Source organism: Pseudochaenichthys georgianus, chromosome 20, assembly GCF_902827115.2.
Source record: "Pseudochaenichthys georgianus chromosome 20, fPseGeo1.2, whole genome shotgun sequence".
Taxonomy (NCBI): domain Eukaryota; kingdom Metazoa; phylum Chordata; class Actinopteri; order Perciformes; family Channichthyidae; genus Pseudochaenichthys; species Pseudochaenichthys georgianus.
Genome location: NC_047522.1, coordinates 18,346,453 through 18,365,306, shown reverse-complemented (window position 1 = coordinate 18,365,306; position 18,854 = coordinate 18,346,453). Strand labels below are relative to the sequence as shown.

At 41.3% G+C, this 18,854-nt stretch overlaps 1 protein-coding gene and 1 long non-coding RNA gene across 2 annotated transcripts; both read left to right on the top strand.

Moving 5' to 3' along the window:
* The first annotated feature begins 3,147 nt into the window (after positions 1–3,147).
* On the top strand, positions 3,148–12,853 carry LOC117465577 (uncharacterized). The gene is made up of 5 exons (XM_071206917.1): positions 3,148–4,059; positions 4,547–4,656; positions 5,191–5,964; positions 6,457–6,683; positions 12,692–12,853. Exons 1-5 carry the CDS (start codon positions 3,383–3,385, stop codon positions 12,851–12,853), a joined length of 1,950 nt encoding a protein of 649 aa, XP_071063018.1. The 5' UTR covers positions 3,148–3,382.
* Positions 12,854–15,559: 2,706 nt separating this feature from the next.
* Positions 15,560–16,679, top strand: LOC139435899 (uncharacterized). The gene is made up of 2 exons (XR_011645110.1): positions 15,560–16,364; positions 16,585–16,679. It is a non-coding gene; the product is annotated as an uncharacterized lncRNA (long non-coding RNA).
* The last annotated feature ends 2,175 nt before the right edge of the window (positions 16,680–18,854 follow it).

Below are 18,854 nucleotides of genomic sequence, written 5' to 3'. Positions count from 1 at the left end.
TTAACGCCCACATAAAATCAATTTCAAGGACTGCCTACTTCCATCTACGTAACATTGCAAAAATCAGGCATATCTTGCCTCAAAACGATGCAGAGAAACTAGTCCATGCTTTTGTTACTTCTAGGCTGGATTATTGTAACTCTTTATTATCAGGGAGTACCAAGAAGTCAATCAAGTCGCTTCAGCTGATTCAAAATGCTGCGGCTCGTGTACTAACCAGAGTTAGGAAAAGGGACCACATTACTCCTGTTCTGGCTGCCTTACACTGGCTCCCTATAGAACACAGGATAGAATTTAAAATTCTTCTTCTCGCCTACAAAGCCCTTAATGGGCAGGCGCCATCTTACCTTAAAGAACTCATTATACCCTACTGTCCTACTAGGGCATTGCGTTCCAAGAATGCAGGGTTGTCGGTTGTTCCTAGAATCTTTAAAAGTACAATGGGAGCCAGAGCCTTTTCTTATCAAGCTCCACATTTGTGGAATCAGCTTCCAGTTTGTGTTCGGGCGGCAGACACCCTATCCGTTTTTAAGAGTGTGCTTAAGACCTTACTTTTTGATAAAGCTTATAGTTAGGGCTGATTAGATTCAGCCCCTAGTTTTGCTGATATAGGCTTAGTTTGTCGGGGGACATCTTACTTCTTCCTTCTCTCTGTCTATACCCGTGTACACTCATGTTCCGATTAACCCAGCTTCCCCAAATGTCTTTCTTTTTGGTGTCTATATACGCTGGGATCCGGAGTCATGGATGATCCTGCGGTCCTGTGTCCTGGATCGCGAGCGCTGGATCTTGAGTCGTGGCTGTGGTCCTGGATCATAAGTCCTGGATGGATATCCTCGTGGATTCATCTTCCTATTATACACACATGCATTTCCAAACATTTGGACTACCTATGTTGCAAATGTATTATCTTTTCAATTTACACACGGCATCTATTGCACGTCTGTCCGTCCTGGGAGAGGGATCCCTCCTATGTTGCTCTCCCTGAGGTTTCTCCCATTTTTCCCTTTAAACTGGGTTTTCTTTGGAAGTTTTTCCTTGTACGATGTGAGGGTCTAAGGACAGAGGGTGTCGTATTGTCATACTGATATTCTGTACACACTGTGAAGACCACTGAGACAAATGTAACATTTGTGATATTGGGCTATATAAATAAACATTGATTGATTGATTGATTGAATCAAAATGTCTACCGCTTTACCACTGAAATCAACGGGCATAATCGGATCTTCACGCGGGTTATTGGAAAGGCGAATTGTTGCTGCTTGAATGGGGAAATGCTGTGAATTTGACCCTATTTCTTCATCATGGCATCTGTTACGTGCCAGGCAGGCTGTACATGTGTGGTTTTCTTTCCCTCCTGTGTTTCTCTCTTCTCCCTGTCTTCTGCACAGCTGATCGGTATCTGCCTGTGCACCTGAGTCTCATGGCTGATTGGATCCTCTCACCCTCAGCTGGCCTATCAGCAACCAGGGCCGACCATAAAGGAGGCACCCAGGAAGTCTTCTCTCTCTCACTCTGGGCCTGTTGCTGAGGAAGGAACACGGCTGTGTTTAGCAACTAAAGCTATTTGAATAATCTGAACTTTGTTAATGTGTGTCTGTGTGTTGAGAGGTGGAGGAGTTAGGTAAGTCTGGGGTACCCTGTACATTTCTCACCACCGAGCTAACTATTGTTTAGACACACTAGGTAAGCGGATTGTTGCCACCCCTGTATATTGTTTTGTCAAATTCTTTGTAGTTAGTTAGTGAGGGTTTTTGTTTGAGTTTGGTTTCAAAGGATAGTTGTAGAGATAGGCCTGGTTTTGTTATGCTTGTTTCTTTTGTTTGGCACAATCCTTTGACTCCTCCTCCTCCTCACCAACAGAGTGTTTCTGTTTAATTGTATGATATGATAGGTTACAAGGAATAAACCTTTTGTCAACCTTTACTCTGACTCTCTCATAATTATTGGTTGTACGTTATTGTCTCCAGGTCCCCTAGACCTTAGTGGGGACGTAACAAATGGGGGCTCGTCCGAGAAATCTATTTTCCTGAAATAAAAACAACCAATAATTGAGAAGTCATTGTAGGTGTTGTACATTGGCTGAAAAATGGGTTTTGACTTACAGGACTTTATTGAAAGTCCAAGTGTTGATACTTTGTATTCCTGTCGCAAAGATGACATGTTATGTATTGCAGCTCACTTTAACATTTCAGTAGACAAGTATAAATTAAAAAAAGAGATAAGAGAGAAAATCCTGCAAAAACTAGAGGAGTTAAAGATTCTTGAAATCCCAAGCATGTCAACTCAGCCTAGCGCTGAGGTGTCTATTGAAGATGATAGGGAAAGAGTATTAGCTACACCTAGAGTTGACAAGTTTAGTCCTCAAGCTCCTCCTGCAACGCTTCCTAGGTTTGAGGCTTTCTCTCCGGGTAGCTTAGGTGCAAGTAGTGATGCCAAACTAAAAGTTTGTCTTGTCCGTCTTCAGATGGAGGGCCAGGAAAAGGAGCGTAGAGCGGACTATGAACACAGGCTGCAGATTCGCAAGTTAGAGATAGAAGCTGAGAAAGCAATCACGTTAAAGCGGCTTGAAGTTGATGCCCTGAGAATCTCTTCAGAGCAGACATTTGAGAGGTCAAGACCTTCACATACAGTCTCTCATACAAAGAGTTTTGATGTTAGTAAAAATATTGCTTTAGTGCCAACTTTTAGACAGTCAGAGGTTGACTCATATTTTTGTGCTTTTGAGAGAATTGCTACTGCACTAGTCTGGCCTAAAGACATGTGGCCAATCCTACTTCAGTGCAAATTAGTAGGTAAGGCTCAGGAAGTGGTATCTTCACTTTCTTTGGAAGAAAGCTTGCAGTACAAAGTGCTTAAAGAGTCGATATTGCGTGCTTATGAGCTTGTGCCGGAGGCCTACAGACAAAAGTTCAGAAACCATAAAAAGTCTGCTACGCAGACATTTGTTGAGTTTGCGCGAGAGAAGGGCATTCTCTTTGATAAATGGTGTGCGACTAATGAAGTGAAGGATCATTTTGAGAGTCTTCGTCAGTTACTTCTCTTGGAAGATTTTAAGAATTCTTTGCCTGAAAGGATGGTGATATTCTTAAATGAACAGAAGGTTACTCACTGGCTAAGGCAGCTGTTTTAGCGGATGAATTTATGCTCACTCATAAGACTGTTTTCTTCACCCTTGCGCCCAGATAGTGCTTCAATATCACTAACCGGAAGACCTGATCTTGGCCCAACAACTTTTGAAAGGTCTAGAGGACCACCATCACCTCCACGGGGGCCCCGTGAGTGTAACTACTGCCATAAAACAGGACACCTTATTTCAGGGTGTCATTTCTTAAAGCGTAAACAACAATTTTCGCAACGCTTTCAAACGCCAAAAGGCATGGGACTCATTAAAGGAGTTTCCCTATCAGACATAGAAATGTCCCAGGAAGATGATGTACCTGATCCCTGTTTCAAACCCTTTATTTCCAAGGGCTTTGTTTCTTTAACAGGGGATCCTAAAGACCAGCTGCCAGTACAGGTACTTAGGGACACAGGAGGTTCTCAGTCCATTATTAGGGAAGGCATCTTACCTTTAACCTCCAGATCATCATGTGGATCAAGTGCTGTTGTTCAAGGGGTAGGCATGACACTAGTTGCGGCTCCTTTGCACAATGTTTATATTCACTCATCTCTTGTCAAAGGATTCTTTAAAGTAGCTGTCTTCCCTGCCTTGCCCATCAAAGGTGTTGATTTCATCCTCAGTAATGACTTGGCTGGGGGCAAAGTTAAGCCAGTACCTGAGGTCATTGATTCTCCTGATCTAAGTTTAGACGCAGAGAAATCAGCTGAAGTACCTCCCGAAATCTTTCCTGCTTGTGTTGTTACAAGGGCACAGTCAAAGAAATACGGAGAGGACTTGTCTGATTCTTTTCTTGCTACAGGGCAGTTTCTTGAAGACATGACAGTGTCGGACCGACTGCCAGAGGAGGCCCGGTCTGCTGGTGCTGGATCACCCAGTAACAGCTCAGAGCTTGTACAACTGCCTGCCACTCGGGAAGAATTCATGGCAGCCCAGTTAAGTGATGAAACACTTTCTAAATGTCTCTCTTCTGTTATCAGTCACGAAGAGGCCAAGTCAAAGAAGATGGCCTACATTATGGAAGATCACCTATTAATGCGTCGCTGGATTAGTGATGCCTGTGAGGAGTCAGACTCCTTAGCAATTTATCAAGTTGTCGTGCCAACAACCTATCGTTCTCAGGTGATGTCCTTGGCTCATGATCATCCATGGTCAGGTCACATGGGGGTAACAAAAACATATCAAAGAGTTTTAAATCACTTCTTTTGGCCAGGACTTAAGTCTGATGTAGTTCTTTATTGTCGAACATGTCATGTGTGCCAAGTTGTTGGTAAACCGAATCAGGTGATTCACCCTGCTCCTCTCATTCCTATTCCGGTAATGGGAGAGCCATTTGAAAGGGTGATTGTGGATTGTGTGGGACCCTTGCCTAAAACTAAAACTGGAAACCAGTTTCTCTTAACTGTCATGTGCTTCCACTAGGTTCCCAGAAGCCATCCCACTACGGAAAATGACTGCCCCGGTCATCACCAAGGCACTTCTGAAGTTTTTCTCCATGTTTGGTCTACCGAAGGTAGTTCAAACAGACCAAGGTACCAACTTCATGTCTAAAGTGTTTGCCCGGGTACTTGACACCTTAGGTATCAAGCATGTGACATCCAGCCCATATCATCCTGAAAGTCAGGGGGCATTAGAGAGGTTTCACCAGACTATGAAATGCATGTTAAGAAAACATTGCCATGAGTCTCATAAAGATTGGGATGACAGTGTTCCTTTAGTGTTATTTGCTGCCCGTGAAGCTGTTCAGGAGTCTCTAGGTTTTAGTCCTGCTGAGCTAGTGTTTGGACATGAGGTCAGAGGTCCTTTAAGAGTTCTTAAAGAGCATTTGATCATGCCCACGAAAACAGTTTGCAGTATCCCGGAGTATGTCGCCAAACTTAAGGATCGTCTAAATCGTGCTTGCTCCTTGGCTAGGGAAGCTTTGACCTCTACCCAGGGGAACATGAAGAAACGCTACGACCAGAAGGCGGTAGCATGCTTGTTTCAGCCAGGTGACAAGGTGTTGGTTCTATTGCCTGTACCTGGTTCTGCTCTGTCTACTAAATTTGCTGGTCCTTATGTTGTAGATAAGAAGCTCGGTGAAACAAACTACGTCATTCAAACACCTGACCGCAGACGTCCTACCAGAGTGTGTCATATCAACATGCTAAAGAAGTACTGCACCAGGGAAGACCAAAGTGAGTCTTCTAAAGCTCACCAGGTGGAGACAACCGTCTCTCCTATGGCTTCAGTTTCAAAGGTGAGCTCAAATGAGGATGAGTTGGTGATGCGCAGTGTAACACCACAGGGGGCAAGACTAAGCAATACTGAGGTATTAGCTGATTTGCCCAATTACTTGTCTCATCTTCCTGATATCCAAGGAAGTGATATACAGAAACTGATATTTGACTTTGCATGTCTTTTTAATGACACTCCATCACAAACTTCTGTCCTAGCTCATGATGTGGTTTTGACCAACCCCTCGTCCATCAAACAGCGGGCGTACAGAGTTAACCCAGTTAAGAGAGAGGTTATGAAAAGGGAAGTTGAATATCTACTTAAAAACGGATTTGCAAGGCCTAGTTCCAGTCCCTGGAGTTCCCCTTGTGTGCTAGACACAAAGTCAGATGGCAGTCCCAGATTCTGCACTGACTTTCGCAAGGTTAATGCTGTCACTGTCCCCGATGCACACCCATTACCGCTCATTGATGACTGCATCGATGAAATTGGTCCTGCACAATTTGTCAGTAAACTGGACATGTTAAAGGGATACTGGCAAGTTCCTTTAACACAGCGTGCTTCTGACATCTCAGCCTTTGTGACACCTGACAGTTTCCTTCAGTATACTGTGATGCCTTTCGGTATGTGTAACGCACCTGCCACCTTTCAGAGGCTTGTAAATCTTGTATTAGGACATGTTCCAGACTGTAAGGCATATCTGGACGACATTGTTGTATATTCTAAGGACTGGTCTAGCCACATGTCTACCTTAAGAGAAGTTTTTAAGTGCTTGTCGGCCGCATCCCTAACGCTTAACCTTGCCAAATGTGAGTTTGGAAAAGGTACCGTTCTCTACCTTGGTCAGCAGGTTGGTCGGGGGAAGGTGTGCCCTGCTGATGCAAAGATCAGGGCAATTGCCTCCCTCCCAGTGCCATCCACCAGGAGGGAACTTCGCCGCTTCCTAGGAATGGCAGGGTACTATCGCCGTTTCTGCAGAAACTTCTCATCGGTGGCGGCCCCACTCACTACGTTGACCAGTCCCTCAAAGTCTTTCGTTTGGTCCGGTGAGTGTCAGCAGTCATTTGAGAGCCTAAAAGGTATTCTGTGTTGTACTCCTGTTCTTTCTGCACCAGACTTTTCGAAGCCATTCAAGCTCGAGGTCGATGCCAGTGAAGTTGGGACAGGGGCTGTTCTTCTACAAGAAGATGCACAGGCTATCGATCACCCCGTGAGCTACTTCTCCCGAAAGTTCAACAAACATCAGTTGAAGTACTCTACTATTGAGAAAGAAGCTTTAGCTCTATTGTTTGCCTTGCCGCACTTTGAGGTGTATCTTGGCTCCAGTGTAAAACCTATTAAGGTATACACTGATCACAATCCGCTGGTTTTTCTTTCAAGGATGTACAACCACAATCAACGCCTTATGCGTTGGTCGTTGATTGTCCAGAACTACAACCTTGACATAAGCCATAAAAAGGCGTCCGATAATGTTCTTGCCGATGCACTATCTCGTGCTATGTAAATAGAATGTTCATTGTAAGGGCCAAACATACTGTTTGGATTTATATGTGTGGGGGTGTTACGTGCCAGGCAGGCTGTACATGTGTGGTTTTCTTTCCCTCCTGTGTTTCTCTCTTCTCCCTGTCTTCTGCACAGCTGATCGGTATCTGCCTGTGCACCTGAGTCTGATGGCTGATTGGATCCTCTCACCCTCAGCTGGCCTATCAGCAACCAGGGCCGACCATAAAGGAGGCACCCAGGAAGTCTTCTCTCTCTCACTCTGGGCCTGTTGCTGAGGAAGGAACACGGCTGTGTTTAGCAACTAAAGCTATTTGAATAATCTGAACTTTGTTAATGTGTGTGTGTGTGTGTGTGTGTTGAGAGGTGGAGGAGTTAGGTAAGTCTGGGGTACCCTGTACATTTCTCACCACCGAGCTAACTATTGTTTAGACACACTAGTGTCCGGCGCATTCACACTGCGGTACTTTTCCCACAATGGTTCATGCGAACTCTTTAGTTCGCATGAATTTAGTACAGATCGCGTTCACACCGGAAAAAGTCCCTGGGGGTGGATTAGGCAAATGAAGCCGCTGACGTCACTTCTTCTTCTTCTGCTTTGGGCTTAGTGGCAGGCCGCAAACCACTTCACGGCGTATACTGCCGCCAAAAGTCCCCGGCCGGAAGTCCCCGGAGTTGGGGACTGGCTTCAGTAGAAGCTGCTGGGAGTCCCATCAGCTTCTACTGAAGCCTTCCGCGTAAATCGTCAGAATGCCGACACCTCCTCATCTCCACCGCTCCCATGTTTTATTTTGTGTTGCCATAAGTTAGTCTCTCTGTGTTTCTGCGCTGGGATAATGCTAATGCTAATGCGAGGATAATAAAATGGCGGCTTCACAAAACTTTTTGGGAGTTTTACGGGGCGTGATTTGCAATCCGCCCAGCCAATCAGAAATATAGCTCTTTTCTCACAAAAGAGCCGCTCGAAAGTCCCTGCTCTCTAGCAGGGACTTTCGAGGGGGTAAAAAGGTTCGCATGAACTAATTTTAGTACCGGCTCTTTTTGGTGTGAACGCGATCATGAACTAAGTTCGCATGAACCTTTGTGGGAAAAGTACCGCAGTGTGAATGCGCCTATTGAGCATGCGCAACTTTAACCACGCCGCCCAAAGGCTCGTTCACATTAAGCACGTGAATTTGCCTACACGTAACAGCACCGCGCGTTCATGACAGCATGGTACTGGATTTATATTAACGAGGCGGCAGTTAGCAGCTAGCGGCTAGCTAGTAAATTATGCTAAGTTACACATCAATCGTTATGTACTTTTATATTACGCTGACATCAGGATCTAGTGATATCCAAGCAACAGAGCTTCATTTAGCATGATACTTGTGTGGGTTGTACATGAAACCACTTGGTAATATATAAAAATGTATATGTTGAAGCCTGTTATGATCAATTGTGAGTTAAAACTTTATCTAAAAAGTAAAGCTGATGATGGATTACTGTGGTGGAGTTAAAATAACAATAGCCTATTTCTTTTTGAAATGTGATGGAGTAAAAGGATAGTAACTGTGATTATTCATGTTAAGTAGCCCACAAGTAACTAAAACAATTGCAAGTGCAATAAGAAGCTACAGGAACGTTAATCTACGTCGGTAATATTAACTTTATTTAATACAACATTTACGGTACAACATTTACATCATACAGCCCATGTAGTATAATATTTTACAAATGATGAATTACAGCAAACATGTGCAATATATCCATTATTACAGCTCTGTGGGCTGGCAGTAAGGCGATATGGTCCGTTGTTATTGTGCATCCATGGGTAAAGAGAAACGCATGTATGGCAAGCCATTTGAGTATTTATTCAATTTCCTTGATATCAGACGGCAGCGGCCTACACTAGTTGGCTCTTTGATTTCACTTGTTAGATATATAGTCAAACTAGTTAGGCACTCTGCTTTACTAGTTAAATAAAACATTTCACTAGTCGCTCTTTTTCAGCAACTAGTGATATATGGCAAGCCATTTGAGTATTTATTCAATTTCCTTGATATCAGACGGCAGCGGCCTACACTAGTTGGCTCTTTGATTTCACTTGTTAGATATATGGTCAAACTAGTTAGGCACTCTGCTTTACTAGTTACATAAACCATTTCACTAGTCGCTCTTTTTCAGCAACTAGTGGCACTTTTGTCCGACTAGTTACCGCGTACGCCTTACTAGTGACGCCAGGAGCAGCACTAGTAACGCCAAAGTCCCAACGTGTAAGCTTTTTGATGAACTAGTGGCCCTCTGACCGTACTAGTGACCCTAAAAGTCTTACAAGTTAACTAGTGCACTGCAAAATCTCTGTCATGTTAACTTGTCACACAAAATAAGCACGACTAGTTAACTAGTGGCAAACATTTGTCTGCACTAGTTAACTAGTCACACCCAGAATAACTCACTAGTTAACTAGTAAAGGCAAATATTTCACTAGTTAACTAGTTGACGCCTCTTTTGACCTTACTAGTTAACTAGTGGGGCTCAAAATGTATACATATTAACTAGTGAACCCTTTGCCCTTTACTAGTTAACTAGTGAGAGAGGTTTAAATTCCACTAGTGAACTAGTGAGGCTTAAAATGTTCACTAGTTAACTAGTGGATCCCAAATGTGCACTAGTTGCACAGAATGCTATTGAGGAGGAGGGGAAAGAACGCATCGAGGTCTCCTATTGGCCCTAAGCTAGAGAGCGCCACCCAGCCCAAATAGTTAATTTAAGAGCTTAAATACACCGTTTTAAAATATGACCATATTTACAAACATATAAAACAAAAATATTTTTGTTATTATGATCATATGACTGTATATCAAATTAGGTAAGGACATTGAAGACTTTCTTAACATTACAAACGTGCCTTAGGACTGCAGACAGGAATATAGATCCTCTTTAAAACATTATATTAAGCTGCCATTTCAAAGGAGCTGGATTAGAATGGCATTGTGATAAAAGAGTGACATTATTGATGGATAGAAAGAGGAAGTAACTCTCTTCGGATCACAGCTTTGAGAGATCGCTGTGACTTCCGTAAATATTAGTATTGGCAAATATGGAGAGGTTGTTTATCTTCATACGGATCTATCGTTACCCTGATTTTAACATCTGTCCAGCTTTATTCATTTCATGAGCACCGCTGAGCACCGCTGATAAAATGTCCCACGATCACTTCCTCTACTTTTGTGTCTCGAGTGCCGGTGCTCTCACAAGAGTGCGCACATTCGCACCAACAAAAACACACACACAAAGCGGAACAAAGCAGAAGCAGAAACATGTATTTCTCTAGGCAAAACACACTGACTGACTTCCCACGGACAATATGTTAACAGTAGGCACTAAATACCCGACTAAATACCCGACTGATTCACCTCACGTCTTCAAGACGTTGCTAAAAACATCGCAGGAGAAAGCCCCCTCAGGCTCTCCCTCACAGAGCCGAACTGACCAATCAGAATCTGGGTCCCGCCTGCTTCATTTGCATATATAGGCTCACTAGTGAACGTGTATGGCCTTCACGTTCACTAGTGAGCCATATGAACTGCAACTAGTTAACGAGTGGATGCATAGCGGTCTCCTATTGGCTCTTAAGATAGACCTCGCCCATCAATCTTCACAGAAGTTCAAACACAAACATGGGAACCCAGAAATATGTGTAATATATGATTTTCACAGAGCATGCGCCCTTAAGCCCCGCCCCCGAGCTCCCACTCTCGGCTCAGTAGAATGAATGGAGACAGAAAATAAATCTAGATTCAGCTTTTAGTGCATTTTACAACTTTAAGGACTTAATGATTATAATAAGGGCTATCAAATAGTTCATACTGAATTACTGAATGAACTTTACTTTTGAAATGATTTATATAGCATATAATTGATGCAATCTTTCTGAACACTTTTTGAAAAAAATACTGCAAATGAAGAATATTTAAAATGTCTGCACAGATAGTGCTCTAACTTACAGCAGTTGAAAAGATTTGTGGAAGGATAAATTCTTCATGGGCTTCAATGGCTCTCTAGATAAAGGGCGTTATATGGTTGCTTGTATTATCCTCAGATAGTGGTTTGTTTAAATAACTAGTGACATTTTAATAAATATTGCAAAAAAGGGCTCCAAAAAAGGCATATATAAGGCATATATATATATATATAGGGTTGGGTATCGTTTGAATTTCCACGATTCCGATTCTACTTTTCGATTCCGGTTCTTAACGGTTCTCGATTCCGATTCTTTGAGGGGCAGGGTAAAAAAATGATACATGCTTCTTCCACCAAAAAAATTACATTTATTCGAGAAACTTTTACACAGGTTAGTTTAAAGTAATATTCACATTAATCAGTCTGTTTATATTCACTGCTATGTAACTTTAACCTGAGAACCACTGAAGCTACAACAGTGCAACAGTCCAACTTTTAAAAACAGTTCTTGTTGAGAAAAACAAGCATATCTGCCTCTCAGGCATACCGGGAAGAAATGTTTGAACATTTTGAAGTAAAATGCTTCAATCTGGTGCACACGCAGAATTACTAGAGACTAGATCTTGGGGGTATAACTCTAAACACCCATATGAAAAAGATCGGTTTACATTTTAATAATTAAATAACAAATAGCCTACATGTAACGCATTTTATTTTTGTTGTTCATTCATATCTTATTTTACTATTTTATTTATGCATATTTTTTTATCTCGTTTAAAACGATATGTCTGGTTTACTGTCCTATAGTATAGGCCTACATTGGAATGATTTCAAACCTGTTTTATCCCAATAATTATAGAGTGCCTTGGAAATGTGTTTACATAAATTGTGACCAAAACGTTTGAGACCCACTGAGATAACTTAGACTAAAGTGAACTATCTAAACACTCAAGAGTCCTTTACCTCACTGGGCTGAAGTTATCAGCCTCTCAGTCTGACTGGAGAGGACTCTCCCTCCACATCATTGTAGAAACATCTTCTTCTTCCGTGAGAGCAGCTAGCACCAGATGCTAATAACAACAGCGCCCTCCCTTTCTCCCTCGCTCACTCGCACTTTGGCTGTGAGCTGCGGTTGCCTGATAAGCCAACATCCCCCATTTTCATCACTTGCAGCGCCCATCGTACAGGGCAAATGAAAAGTGTAACCGGGATGAGAAGGGTGTTACATTTACTTAATTATGAATGTTGTTACATCAAGGCCAACAATTAGGATGAACACCAACGGTCAAAATATTTTTTTTTTCTCCCAGAGCTGTCAGCGCAGCGCCTCCACAGATCTGGCGCCCTCGGCGAACATTTATAATGCCAGTGCGACGGGCCGGCCCTGGTCTCAGGTTACACTGTAGGAAATGTAGATACAACGCTACATTGTCCGCCCCGCTGCAGTCATACAGTAGGCTACGGAGAGCGGCGAGAAACATTTCCTCAGGAATCGAAAAGCGGAACCGAAATTCACATTTCTAAATGATGCCGTTGGAATCGAAATGTTGGAACCGGTTCCCGGTACCCAACCCTAACCCTGGTATATAACCAGGCCGGCCTAGCCAGTGTGTATTTCTTCAAGCACCACAAGATCCAGAGTTTATAAAGTACAATTCTGGGCCATTGATTGTGTCATTTCTCCAAACACATACAGTAAAAATGCCTGTTTTTGAAGCCTTAAAATGGTGCTGGAAAAGGACTTTACATTGTAATATACTTAAAGACAGGACTATTCAGTTAACAGAAGAGACAAAGGAAAGCAAATTGTTATAATGGGTGATGTAACATTAATGACATAATATGAGGTCCTTGGCACTCAGACTCTAGGGGTCATGTTGTGATCATGGGGCATCACCCTCACAGCATCAGGACAATGTCATGGAGTCAGACACTGGAAGTGTGCTGGAGGCGTTGACTGGGACTGATGGAAGGATGAGGCTGAATAATCTGCGAGGAATGAACAAGCGGCTGAGAAATAATCATATATTAAAAGACAGCAGCTTCATGAGAAGCCAACCAGAGTGACAGAGTGTGTCAGTGTGCAGAAGGACAGACCAGCTAGCCAGACTCTAAAGACTTTCCAAGGTGTAAAATGCTGCTGCCGGAGTACTGACTGGAAGTGTTGCTGATATCAAGTCCACCATCCTCTTAAAATACTCTGTCCAACAATATCAGTCTCATGAAGAAAGGTTTTTTAACGCTTACTCAAAATAGTAGAGAAACATGCATTCTTGTTCTCAAAAAGGGACATTGACAGAGGATTACTGGAAAAGTACACAGTAAGTACTTCATAGTACTTGTGGGGTAGTTTCACTAGTACTGAGTCCAACAGGATTAATTATCTCACGAAGAACTAATGGCAACAAAAAAGAATTCCCTCATCAAACTCAGCAGAAGTGGCTTGATGTTGTTCTCAGCAGGGGACTCTGACAGAGGATTACTCACTAAGTACACAGTAAAAGTACTTCAATGTATTGTTAGTAGTAGGCTAACTAATACAAAGTCAAACAGTATCAATTTCATTAAGAACTAATGGTAACATTATATCAAAGACAGCAGAAAACATGCAGTATGTACTATGGAGGGGACTCTGAGGATTACTCACAAAGTACACAGTAAAGTACTTCATTTTATTTCTGGTAGAAGTCAAACTAGAACCGAGTCCAACAGTGTCAGTTTCCTTAAGAACTTGTGGTAACACATATTTGTATCACTTGTCAAATATAGCAAGAATGAAGAGCAGCTGATTTGGAGAAGCAAACTCGAGAGGCGCGGAGTGGCCGCAGAGCAAAGCCGCTGTATAGTTTAAATCTCCTAACAATGTTGTCCATTTTAGAAACAGGCTTATTATATTTACAGCCTTAGTAACATCCATTTTCTGGGCTCAACGTGTGTCTTGGCCGTTTTCGTTGTGATCGCTAAATTCACCTTGTTTCCCTTTGTTTATAATATTATCACTGCTTTTGTTTTGAATCACTTCTGTGAGATTCGCCCCTCGCTCCAAGGACCATGAGACCATTTAGCAAGGTACAAAGCAAAAAGGCCTCTCAAACGCTCTTCGGTTTACGTGTTTAATAAAGAAAAACAATTGGACGGTCGATACACGGATTATCATGGCTCAAGATCCTGTTCTTGTTTAAGATTATTCATACTAATGTGTGTATTTAACATCCATATCACTCTTCAAAACTGAAACAACTAAAACATTTTTTTTAAAGCATTGCAGGCCTAAAGCTCCACGTCAGTGACCTATATTTTAATTTCTTCCATCAAACTTTAAAAATGGCAAACAGCATGTTTTTAAAGATTTAATCTTTTAAGAAACAAAATATCAACTTTGAACAGAAGGGTTTAAACACTTGTGAATCTTGTGGTGCTTGAAGAAATACACACTGGCTAGGCCGGCCAGGTTATATATGTGCCTTTTTTGGAGCCCTTTTTTGCAATATTTATTAAAATGTCACTAGTTATTTAAACAAACCACAATCTGAGGATAATACAAGCAACCATACAACGCCCTTTATCTAGAGATCCATTGAAGCTCATGAAGAATGTATCCTTCCACAAATCTTTTCAACTGCTGTAAGTTAGGGCACTATCTGTGCAGACATTTTAAATATTCTTCATTTGCAGTATTTTTTTTAAAAAGTGTTCAGAAAGACTTCATCAATTATATGCTATATATATTTAATATCAATATTTTTATTAACTAACCAAAGTCAATTTAAATAGCGGGCAAAAATGGGTTAATTGCCATGCATCTGGTGTTTCATATAGTTTACTATTTTAGGCAGAAAAATGTATTGACTAAAACTTTTTTAATAATTTACTATAATTTAGAAAGGTTTTTGTGAGAAATCATTTCTAAAGTTAATTCAGTATTTCAGTATGAACTATTTGATAGCCCTTATTATAATCATTAAGTCCTTAAAGTTGTAAAATGCACTAAAAGCCGAATCTAGATTTATTTTCTGTCTCCATTCATTCTACTGAGCCGAGAGTGGGAGCTCGGGTCGGGGCTTAAGGGGCGCGTGCTCTGTGAAAATCACATATTACACATATTTCTGGGTTCCCATGTTTGTGTTTGAACTTTTGTGAAGATTGATGGGCGAGGTCTATCGTAAGAGCCAATAGGAGACCGATATGCATCCACTAGTTAACTAGTTGCAGTTCATATGGCTCACTAGTGAACGTGAAGGCCATACACGTTCACTAGTGAGCCTACACTGTAAAACCTAACATCGTGTTAAATAAGAATGAATAAGTAAGCCTTACTTATGTTTTATTAACTTGTTAACAACACTCAGTTTAAATAATTAAGCTGTAATGCGGGGTCGAAAAACCTAACTAACTCAATGTAATTGATGTCAGCTAATTTAGAAAAACTAAGTTAGTGGAAATGGGGAACATTATGACATGCGCAGATCACTCCTTGACCACTTGGCGCTCAAAGTTACGTTCTGGAACTTTCTGGAACATTTCCGAACATGCCCTGCAGCAGATGGACGTTTCCTCAATGGCTAGCCGCTATAGAGAGGCGAAGTCACGCCCATCTACTTCCGGCCCATGGGACCCCGGAAGCGAAAAATTAACATTGAATTCAATGGAGAGAGAACACGTATCTTTTGATCCCGTTTGAATTGTGCCACGAACTACATATATGATGTTTCTCAATCTTAAACAATAAGTTCCATGTCAAAAAAGTCACATTTTGTCGTAAAACTGTTGAAATATAAGACTATGAAAAATACGCGACTACAAAGACTACAAATCCCAAATCCCATTCTGGCTCGCGTAAGTGATGTCACAGGCGATAATTCTCCAAGTGGTTGCGACTCGTAATTAAAGCGAAGAAGAAGATCTCATAACCGATTTATTCCCTCCAATAAATAAGAGATTGCTAAAAATAAATGCACTTTTACAAGATGCATGTGTGCTTTGTACCAGGTTGTAATCACATAAGTGATCAAACCACTTGCTCGTTCTATCGATTGCCGTCTGATGAAAGGACCAGGAGTCGCCGGATTCAGACATATCAGGTAATACACATGTTGTGCATGGAACATATAGTCAAGTTAGCTACCTAGCTAGTAGCGACGAGTAGCGAGCACGTTAGTTAGCATTACATTACTTAGCCTTGTCATTTTTAGTAGCCTTACCATGAAGTTATTATTTTATTACATGAAGTAAGAGTAAGAGTAGATGGTAAGTATTTCGTGAAACATTTGAAGAGTAGCCTATACTGCGCCATCCACCGGGTGCTAAGGAAGCAGTCAGGGAGAGTCGAAGGCAGGCAGGGAGCTTTGCATGACAGATTCTTCTGGACGTGTTTCATTGTGATGACAGTAAGGGTGAGTCAATCTGTTTGTTGGAAAGACAGTAGTTGAGTGATTACTGATAGAACATTATTAAAAGAGATAATTATTCAAAGTGTTGTTACTGACCTTTTTCTCTTTTATTTCCTTTCCCTCACCTGTAACTGCTGAGACCCTGAGGAACATGCACACTGACCTGCCCTGGCAACCTGATTTCCACTGTACGTAATAGTATTTGGTTATGGTATATTATTTATATACATCAAAGGCACAATGCACCCCCCAGAGACACACATGTATTGAGTGTGATATTGTGCATAGGTCAAGTGAAATCATCTTTACACACTAGAAAACTGTAGGAGCGGCAACTTGTTTTGAAATTGTATTTTTAATATCCGAAAATGAAGTTGATCTGTTTTCTTTATTCTTCTCTCTTCCCAGCTCCATCCATCACCGTGCTCTGTTCCTGCAGGTCCTGCTTGCTAATCAATGCTCATATGTTTTCACACAATTACAAATAAAGTCAATGTATTGTATGACATGAAGTTGTGCTTCATTCGGAGACAATAATACATTCATTCTGCCTTCAACTGCACACTGACTGTGGACTGCACCGACATCCATGTAGCTGCCCCCCCAGTAAGATGAACCAAGCAAAGAGGGTCAACATCATGCCCAAGGACATCCAGCTGCATCCGCGGAGAGAGGGCTTAGACTGACCTGAGACCAGCACACCCAAACACAACGGCTCTTTTAAGAGCCACCTACAGTTTCAAAGAGTTGCAATCCTACGTTATTATAATGATTAAACTGGTTCATGTATCACTTAGTTAAGTGAACCGTGATGAATGAAAGAAATTAGTGAGGTAGTGGTTTAAATAAGTTACAAATACATTAATATATGAGTGACAGGTCAGTGTAAACACAAGCTTCTGTCAATTATGGATCATTCAAACTATATACAAATATGTAATAAAGTTCTAAAACAAGTATTCGGTATATTCCTTGATAGCTTTTGGAGAAGGTTGTTTTTAAGTTTACTAAAAATCTATCGTTTCAACTGTTTCACTTTATAAAAAGGAACAGGTGAGTAGAGCATCATTGAGTTTCTTATTCTGTCAGTAAATTATCCAGATGAAATGTTTATCATTATTTTAGTCAACCCTAAACAAATTGATTGTACCTTTTTAATAATGACCTTACATGGTCGGCAAAGTTAAATTAACTTCAATCAAATCTGTTCTGAGAAAAAACTAATAAATGTTTAAAGATAGGAACTTGCCATCCCACTGAAAAACAGTCCGTAGAGATTTAAAGGCGTAGTTGTAGTTCAGTCCAACGTTTCATTTGGATTCATTTCTCCAACAGTCAACTATTTTCATAAAGAATATATATATTTTTCAAAGTCAACTTTATTGTCAATCTTACTCAGTTTGTGTTTATAGACAGAGAGATCAAAAAGACGTTTCCAACAATCCCAAATACGAAAAATTAAATTATACAATTTACAGATATGTAATGTATACAAATATATATATATATCCTATATACACCATCATGTATAATGATGGTGTATGATGTAGAAGGAAGTGTGGTAGATAACAAGTAAATATAGAGTTACATACAGATCCATGTTACAGCAAAAGATGGAATAACTAAGAAGCACGCAGTATAATAATAATTACATGCAACAATGAAATAACTGCTCAGCGTCTCCACCACAATCCTAATCTGCTGTGTCCTGTTTTCCTCCCCTCTGCATAACACCCCATCACACATACGGAACACAACGCAGAGTCTGAGGGTGTTAAGAGTATGTTTATTTAAATGTCCTCCTCTCTACTGGCCAACACAGGGAGCATATGCTGGGTGTAGAATTGTTCCAGGAGGAGGAGATTTCCATGCCATGCAGGGTCTTTGGGGATGAGGATGATGATCGCCTCCTTCGTGGTCCACACAACAAAGTAGCAGACTCCGGTCTGTGATGTGCAGCTGCCCTTGGACCTGGTGCCAGTATGGGTGATATATGACCCACCCTCCTCACGGAGACAGAAGGATGGTAACTGGGCTGCGATGGTCATGTTCATGTCACCAAAATCCTTGAATCTACACACAGCAAATAAACTCAAATGACACAACGAGATGTAAAAGGAGATCACACATACAGTATAGACTATATAAAACTGTCCGCTTCAATCTGAAGAGCAACTAAAACAAAACACGGGAGTGTACCTTGTTCTTGTGAACACTAATGTTATCCACAGCATACACAGAGACCACGAAGTTCTTAAGGAGAAAACTAGTTACTAAAACAAAACACGTTAGTGTACCTTGTTAGCTAATGTTAGCTAGCTGACATTAACGTTACACATTGCACTCATATTACTCACCGAAACCTTGTAAAGCCGGTCCCGCTGCTCTTACAGAACCGACTAACTCCCCTTTCGTGTATGTACAGCTCTCAACGTGTCCAGACTTGTAGTCACCTCGTTTTATACTTGTATTCTCATTCTGAAAGAAACAGGTGAAACGTGCTAACGTGACGGCCGTCTTTGTGATGGTGACGCGTATTGTGCGAGACGAGAGACCTGTAGTTCACTCAGCGGTTTCACACAAAAAAATGTGTAACTTCACAGTTTTACGACACATTTTAATTTTTTTGACTTGCAAAATATTCTTTTAAATTGACAAACATCATATGTGTCATTCGT